At 31.4% G+C, this 9,120-nt stretch overlaps 1 protein-coding gene across 4 annotated transcripts in view; it reads left to right on the top strand.

Annotated features, from left to right (window-relative positions):
* adgrg6 (adhesion G protein-coupled receptor G6) overlaps nucleotides 1-9,120 on the top strand; it is a 151,536-nt gene that overhangs the window by 98,470 nt on the left and 43,946 nt on the right. For all 4 annotated transcript variants that reach the window (XM_075458653.1, XM_075458651.1, XM_075458650.1 and 1 more), the window contains 5 exons: nucleotides 7-134; nucleotides 6,138-6,409; nucleotides 6,813-6,903; nucleotides 7,660-7,810; nucleotides 7,899-8,031. In XM_075458653.1, the coding sequence (XP_075314768.1) occupies nucleotides 7-134; nucleotides 6,138-6,409; nucleotides 6,813-6,903; nucleotides 7,660-7,810; nucleotides 7,899-8,031 (775 nt within the window). The remainder of the gene's footprint in view (nucleotides 1-6; nucleotides 135-6,137; nucleotides 6,410-6,812; nucleotides 6,904-7,659; nucleotides 7,811-7,898; nucleotides 8,032-9,120) is intronic.

Raw genomic sequence — 9,120 nt, 5'->3', positions numbered from 1 at the left:
CTGCAGGATGTGTCCCAGACGTCGTCGCGCATCGATCCGAAGAACAAGAAGATCCTGACCTTCCTGTCCTACATCGGCTGCGGCGTCTCGGCCATCTGCTCCGCCGCCACGCTGCTCACCTACATCGCCTTCGAGTGAGTCCGGCCTTCACACTCTGTAACCTCGTTTCTCTCTGATTCCCCGACCCGTCGGCCTCGCCGAGGCGGCGTAACGCTCCCTGAACTCTGAACTCTGAGCTGCTCCTGCGGGACTCACTGAGTCGCTCCTCAGATCAGAAGCAGACACAGGAAGGGAATCATCTGCCCGGTTTTCAGATCTCTGAACATCTGAGGAGAGCAGGAATGTAAAAGTTAAGCTAAGAGCCGTAAAACTGCCATTAAAACCTTAAACTGAACCCGGAAACAAGCAGGAAGCCAACACTGCTGAGCAGCTGAAGAGCACGGATCCAAACCCACCAATCAGCAGAGAGGGGGACCAGAGAGTCTCTATTATGAGGAGAGGGAAAACTGGCGGCTATTTCCGGGTGGTACTGCACTCTAGGGGCGCCAACGAAGCAGTGCAGAGCACGCCGAACTCTATGGTGGTACTATGAAATCCACCTTAGATTCAGCCATTGCTTTGGATATAATTTTTTATATTTTTTTATTTTCATTTTCCTAAAGGAAGGATAAATTATCCTTTCAAACGGCACTTGGTTTGATTTTTTAGACTCGCTAGATCTTTTTAAAATACACATTTATTGTCAGTATTGCCTCACGAGTGACGTCAGGCATGTGGCATCACTTTACGGCATGGTCAGTCCTAGCGCTGAGCTAGCAGAGAGGTGTTAGCTCAAATAGTTACAGATTTCAGCACAGCCCTTTTACATACTCTCTGACTAGCCTCTGGTTTAGCTTCGGTTGTTGTTAGCAGCACCAGGTTAGCACTCTGGCACAGTGGACGAGTGCCGTAAAGCAGCCGGTCGTAATCTGCCGTGCGTTCTTCAGAGTCCGTTAGCTAGATGCTAGCGGATACTGACTCGCAAATGCCAGACCTGTAAGAAAACAGAAAGCTATAACTCCCAGGTTATTGTACTTTCGATATAAATCCACATCCCTCTGTCAGAAATCACAGTATTATTTTCAGGTTTCAGCCGCTAGCGGGGACATTTTTTGAGTTATTAGCGCCAGCCCTATGGAAAATGGTCATTCTGCACTCGCTCGCCAGCGCCCCCAGAGAAAATCAACTGAACTGCAGCCAAATTTTTTATAATGGGGCGAATAGGAAGTGGAACGGCTGTCTGTAAAAGGGCTGTGGGGGGACTCGAGTCACTGTGACTTGGACTCGAGTCGACTCGAGTTGTTATTTATTAACACGTCTGTAGGTTTTTTAAAATAGTTTAAAACAGGTTTACTTTTACATTTTTGGGGGATTTTACTCAGAATCTTTGGATTTTTTTCTCCCTATTTTTAGTGATTTTTGGTCAAGTTTGGTGGCGACATTAACCAACATATTTAGTTTTAACATTCATTCGGAGACATAATTGCTTTTTTTTTTAAACATTTAAATAACCTTTTGGAATTATTCTTTGTGGAGATCTTTTTTAAATTCACTGTAAAGAATTTCCCTGTAAAATAACAGTAAAATACTGGCAGCAGGGACGCCAGTATGTTACTGTTATTTTACAGTTCATAATAACTTTATTAGCAATAACTTTATTAGTAATAACTTTATTAGCAATAACTTTATTAGTAATAACTTTAAACTTTATTAGCAATAACTTTTTTAGTAATAACTTTTTTAGTAATAACTTTATTAGCAATAACTTTATTAGCAATAACTTTATTTGTAATAACTTTATTTGTAATAACTTTATTAGTAATAACTTTAAACTTTATTAGCAATAACTTTTTTAGTAATAACTTTAACTTTATTAGCAATAACTTTATTAGCAATAACTTTTTTAGTAATAACTTTAACTTTATTAGTAATAACTTTATTAGCAATAACTTTATTAGTAATAACTTTATTAGTAATAACTTTAAACTTTATTAGCAATAACTTTTTTAGCAATAACTTTATTAGTAATAACTTTATTTGTAATAACTTTATTTGTAATAACTTTATTTGTAATAACTTTATTAGCAATAACTTTATTAGCAATAACTTTATTAGTAATAACTTTATTTGTAATAACTTTATTTGTAATAACTTTATTAGCAATAACTTTATTAGTAATAACTTTATTTGTAATAACTTTATTTGTAATAACTTTATTAGCAATAACTTTATTAGCAATAACTTTATTAGTAATAACTTTATTTGTAATAACTTTATTAGTATTAACTTTAAACTTTATTAGCAATAACTTTTTTAGTAATAACTTTAACTTTATTAGCAATAACTTTATTAGTAATAACTTTATTAGTAATAACTTTATTTGTAATAACTTTATTAGCAATAACTTTATTAGCAATAACTTTATTCGTAATAACTTTATTAGCAATAACTTTATTAGCAATAACTTTATTAGTAATAACTTTATTTGTAATAACTTTATTAGTATTAACTTTAAACTTTATTAGCAATAACTTTTTTAGTAATAACTTTAACTTTATTAGCAATAACTTTATTAGCAATAACTTTATTAGTAATAACTTTATTTGTAATAACTTTATTAGTAATAACTTTATTAGTAATAACTTTAAACTTTATTAGCAATAACTTTTTTAGTAATAACTTTAACTTTATTAGCAATAACTTTATTAGCAATAACTTTATTAGTAATAACTTTATTTGTAATAACTTTATTAGCAATAATTTTATTAGCAATAACTTTATTAGTAATAACTTTAAACTTTATTAGCAATAACTTTTTTAGTAATAACTTTAAACTTTATTAGCAATAACTTTATTAGTAATAACTTTAACTTTATTAGCAATAACTTTATTAGCAATAACTTTATTAGTAATAACTTTATTTGTAATAACTTTATTAGTAATAACTTTATTAGTAATAACTTTAAACTTTATTAGCAATAACTTTTTTAGTAATAACTTTAACTTTATTAGCAATAACTTTATTAGCAATAACTTTATTAGTAATAACTTTATTTGTAATAACTTTATTAGCAATAATTTTATTAGCAATAACTTTATTAGTAATAACTTTAAACTTTATTAGCAATAACTTTTTTAGTAATAACTTTAAACTTTATTAGCAATAACTTTATTAGTAATAACTTTAACTTTATTAGCAATAACTTTATTAGCAATAACTTTATTAGTAATAACTTTATTTGTAATAACTTTATTAGTATTAACTTTAAACTTTATTAGCAATAACTTTTTTAGTAATAACTTTAACTTTATTAGCAATAACTTTATTAGCAATAACTTTATTAGTAATAACTTTATTTGTAATAACTTTATTAGTATTAACTTTAAACTTTATTAGCAATAACTTTATTAGTAATAACTTTAACTTTATTAGCAATAACTTTATTAGTAATAACTTTAAACTTTATTAGCAATAACTTTTTTAGTAATAACTTTAACTTTATTAGCAATAACTTTATTAGCAATAACTTGATTTGTAATAACTTTATTCGTAATAACTTTATTAGTAATAACTTTAAACTTTATTAGCAATAACTTTTTTAGTAATAACTTTAACTTTATTAGCAATAACTTTATTAGCAATAACTTTATTAGTAATAACTTTATTTGTAATAACTTTATTAGTAATAACTTTATTAGTAATAATTTTATTAGTAATAACTTTATTAGCAATAACTTTTTTAGTAATAACTTTAACTTTATTAGCAATAACTTTATTAGCAATAACTTTATTAGTAATAACTTTATTTGTAATAACTTTATTTGTAATAACTTTATTAGCAATAACTTTATTAGTAATAACTTTATTTGTAATAACTTTATTAGCAATAACTTTATTAGTAATAACTTTATTTGTAATAACTTTATTAGCAATAACTTTATTAGTAATAACTTTATTTGTAATAACTTTATTAGTAATAACTTTATTAGTAATAGCTTTAAACTTTATTAGCAATAACTTTTTTAGTAATAACTTTAACTTTATTAGCAATAACTTTATTAGCAATAACTTTATTAGTAATAACTTTATTTGTAATAACTTTATTAGTAATAACTTTATTAGTAATAACTTTAAACTTTATTAGCAATAACTTTTTTAGTAATAACTTTAACTTTATTAGCAATAACTTTATTAGCAATAACTTTATTAGTAATAACTTTATTTGTAATAACTTTATTAGCAATAATTTTATTAGCAATAACTTTATTAGTAATAACTTTAAACTTTATTAGCAATAACTTTTTTAGTAATAACTTTAAACTTTATTAGCAATAACTTTATTAGTAATAACTTTAACTTTATTAGCAATAACTTTATTAGCAATAACTTTATTAGTAATAACTTTATTTGTAATAACTTTATTAGTATTAACTTTAAACTTTATTAGCAATAACTTTTTTAGTAATAACTTTAACTTTATTAGCAATAACTTTATTAGCAATAACTTTATTAGTAATAACTTTATTTGTAATAACTTTATTAGTATTAACTTTAAACTTTATTAGCAATAACTTTATTAGTAATAACTTTAACTTTATTAGCAATAACTTTATTAGTAATAACTTTAAACTTTATTAGCAATAACTTTTTTAGTAATAACTTTAACTTTATTAGCAATAACTTTATTAGCAATAACTTGATTTGTAATAACTTTATTCGTAATAACTTTATTAGTAATAACTTTAAACTTTATTAGCAATAACTTTTTTAGTTATAACTTTAACTTTATTAGCAATAACTTTATTAGCAATAACTTTATTAGTAATAACTTTATTTGTAATAACTTTATTAGTAATAACTTTATTAGTAATAATTTTATTAGTAATAACTTTATTAGCAATAACTTTTTTAGTAATAACTTTAACTTTATTAGCAATAACTTTATTAGCAATAACTTTATTAGCAATAACTTTATTAGTAATAACTTTATTTGTAATAACTTTATTTGTAATAACTTTATTAGCAATAACTTTATTAGTAATAACTTTATTTGTAATAACTTTATTAGCAATAACTTTATTAGTAATAACTTTATTTGTAATAACTTTATTAGCAATAACTTTATTAGTAATAACTTTATTTGTAATAACTTTATTAGTAATAACTTTATTAGTAATAGCTTTAAACTTTATTAGCAATAACTTTTTTAGTAATAACTTTAACTTTATTAGCAATAACTTTATTAGCAATAACTTTATTAGTAATAACTTTATTTGTAATAACTTTATTAGTAATAACTTTATTAGTAATAACTTTAAACTTTATTAGCAATAACTTTTTTAGTAATAACTTTAACTTTATTAGCAATAACTTTATTAGCAATAACTTTATTTGTAATAACTTTATTAGCAATAACTTTATTAGTAATAACTTTATTTGAAATAACTTTATTAGCAATAACTTTATTAGCAATAACTTTATTAGCAATAACTTTATTTGTAATAACTTTATTAGCAATAACTTTATTAGCAATAACTTTATTTGTAATAACTTTATTAGCAATAACTTTATTAGTAATAACTTTAAACTTTATTAGCAATAACTTTATTAGTAATAACTTTATTTGTAATAACTTTATTAGTATTAACTTTAAACTTTATTAGCAATAACTTTATTAGTAATAACTTTAACTTTATTAGCAATAACTTTATTTGTAATAACTTTATTAGCAATAACTTTATTAGTAATAACTTTAAACTTTATTAGCAATAACTTTTTTAGTAATAACTTTAACTTTATTAGCAATAACTTTATTAGCAATAACTTTATTTGTAATAACTTTATTAGTAATAACTTTATTAGCAATAACTTTATTTGTAATAATTTTATTAGTAATAACTTTTTGCGACTACTGTTATTTATCATATATATCATATATATATATATATATATATATATATATATATATATATATTATATTATATATATTATTATATTATAATTATAATAATATAATAAGAATATAATTATATAATAGATATATATATATATATATATATATTATATAATATATATTTCTCCCTGCTGTCCGCCTCAGGAAGCTGCGGCGCGACTACCCGTCTAAGATCCTGATGAACCTCAGCGCGTCGCTGCTGTTCCTCAACATGATGTTCCTGCTGGACGGCTGGCTGGCCAGCATGGTGGACAACCAGGGGCTGTGCACGGCCGCCGCCGTCCTGCTGCACTACTTCCTGCTGACCTCCTTCACCTGGATGGGGCTGGAGTCCGTGCACATGTACATCGCCCTGGTCAAAGTCTTCAACACCTACATACGCAGATACATCCTGAAGTTCTGCATGGTGGGGTGGGGTGAGTGGCTCCGGCTTCAAACCGCATCTTCTTTAGTTTTTAGGATGATCCGACTGGCTGGAGTTGAACTTTGACCTTTCTAATGGAGACGATACCCCGAGTCTCACTTTTGCTCCATTGTTCCTGTGTTTTTAAAGGCATTGAGAGCTGAACTGGACTCTAATTGGCTTGAATTGGACTATATTATTTATATTATTTATATTATTTAAGTGCCCTGAGGTGACATTTGTTGTAATTTGTATTGAATTTAATTGAATTGTTGCTTATATGGGCAGTATCTCAGGTACAAATGGGAAAAACTATGAAAAAATCCCAGAAAACGCCAACAAAAAGTCAGACTTCCCACATGAAAGTGTTGGATGATTATGGGATGGTGAGCTCGGGGTTGTGCACTTTGTTGCAGGTCTGCCGGCGGTGCTGGTGGGGATCGTTGTCACGGTGGATAAAAACTTCTACGGAGTTCTGGAGGACGGCCAAGACGAGTCGGCAAAGATGTAAGTGACCACCGAACTTTTTACTGGATTTTACTGGGTTTTACTAGCCTGGCTGACGCGTCCACATCTGGATGAGATGGTGGTCTGGGAACTAGGTGTGCATTTTCTCGTATTTGAGGCGTGGTTTACGAATGCCTAGAGCCGTTTATTGGGCGCTACGAATGTCTATCAAATGACGTCAGGTTCTTCCCATGCTGCTTTGCGCACGATTCATAGCCAATTGTATCACTTATACCAGATGACGACAGAAATTCGACGAGGAAGAAGAAAAAAAAGGAAAATAAAAGTAAACTTGCGCTCTAAGCTACTTAAATTGACAACAAAGTAGGCCTATATGCTATATTCTACATGAATTTTTATGTTGTAGAGCTGTGAATTTATTTTAATAATGGAGAAATTGAGCAGCCTTGCTTTGTTGTCTACAGTAGTAGATCAACCCTCATCTTACTTTGAAGCTCCCAGCTCCCAGAAGTGACGTCGACGCAGCTTTAGCAGCAGAGAAGCTATCAGGCTTGTGTTGATAATAATAAACTCCAGGCTGACTTTGCAGTGAGAATGAAATCGAGCGCAAAGCAGCATGGGAATTCCCAGGCTAGGGTTTTACTGTGTTTTACTGTGTTTTACTTGGTTTTACTGGATTTTACTTGGTTTTACTGGGTTTTACTGGGTTTTACTGTATTTTTACTGTATTTTACTGGGTTTTACTGGACAGTCCAGCTCGCTCAGACTGTGTCTGTTTGTGTGTTTTCTCCTCAGGTGTTGGATCAAAGATAAAAGCGTCTTCTACAGCACCTGCGTGGGTTACTTCTGCCTGGTGTTTCTGCTCAACGTGGCCATGTTCGTGGTGGTGATGATGCAGATCTGCGGCCGCAACGGCAAACGCAGCAACCGCACCCTGCGAGACGAGGTCGGCAGCGCTCACCTGACAGCACCGGTCGCCGTTAGAAACGTTAGAAAGAGCAGGAAACATTGAAATCTCCTCTGCTGCGCTTCAGGTGCTGCGGAACCTGCGCAGCGTGGTCAGCCTCACCTTCCTGCTCGGCATGACGTGGGGCTTCGCTCTGTTCGCCTGGGGACCCGTCTACCTGACCTTCACGTACCTGTTCACCATCTTCAACTCTCTGCAAGGTGCAGTAACCCGGCCTATATTTTCCAGCCATGCTCACGTTGTTTGGGGGTAAAACTCTAAATTTATTTGTGACTGAACCCTTGAACGCGCTACACCTGCAGATATTAACCTTTTGATGCCACTTCCTGTTTTCTGAGCGCCTGATTTATTCTCACAGAGAATCTTATCTTAGAGACAGCCCACAGACGAGCACATAATGACCCCAATGCGGAAGAGTTTTTGAAAATCTCTAGGGGGCGCCACTGAGCCATTTTGCTCCGCCCACACACGATACCCTTTACATACGGACGAGGTCGACAGGGTGGACGTGTGTGCCAAGTTTCATGACCTTGCGATGATGATAAGGCTTTCAAATCACAAACGCCATCACACGATTTTCACCGCCTGGCCCCGCCCACACCGTTCAGAGTTTGAAAAAGTTTCTCCGTGATTTCTACCCCCACCCATGTCTTAAGAGTAACCTGGCCAAGTTTGGAGCTGTTACCATTAAATCTGTAGGAGGAGTTCAATCATATGAAGGCGTGGAATCGGGCAAAAATGGCACGAAAACGCACTTTCCATCCAAAATGGCCGCCTTCCTGTGGACATGGGACCATGGTGGCAACAGACTTTTTTGTGCGTCTGGGCATGATGAATGAGTGTACCAAATTTTGTCGTCCCACGTCAAACTAAGCCCAATGCGGGGGCCATTTTTAAGCATCGTAGGGGGCGCTACAGAGTCAATGAGCGACTACCAAAAATATAAAGTTTAGATTCTTTCATGTCGTCGACTGGCAGGTGGCGTTCGCAAAATTTCCTGAGTTTGGGGACTCGAGTCACTGTTTTAATAACTTGTGACTTGACTTGACAAAAAATAAAAGACTTGAGACTTGACTTGGACTTGGAAGTTAAAGACTCGGCACTTGACTTGAGACACGATGACTTGAATGACTTGAGTGTTAAGCATCTAGCACAACTTCCAACTTTGTTCGTCATCTGAAGATCCATTCTGACCAGTAAGTGCTCGTCAAATTAGCTAATATTATCCTGTTAGCCTAGTCGGTAGTTAGCTAACGTTAGCTTGATATGATACGGGGTGGACAGGTTGG

This window comes from Odontesthes bonariensis, chromosome 24, assembly GCF_027942865.1.
Source record: "Odontesthes bonariensis isolate fOdoBon6 chromosome 24, fOdoBon6.hap1, whole genome shotgun sequence".
NCBI lineage: Eukaryota > Metazoa > Chordata > Actinopteri > Atheriniformes > Atherinopsidae > Odontesthes > Odontesthes bonariensis.
This window is presented reverse-complemented; position numbering and strand designations above follow the sequence as displayed.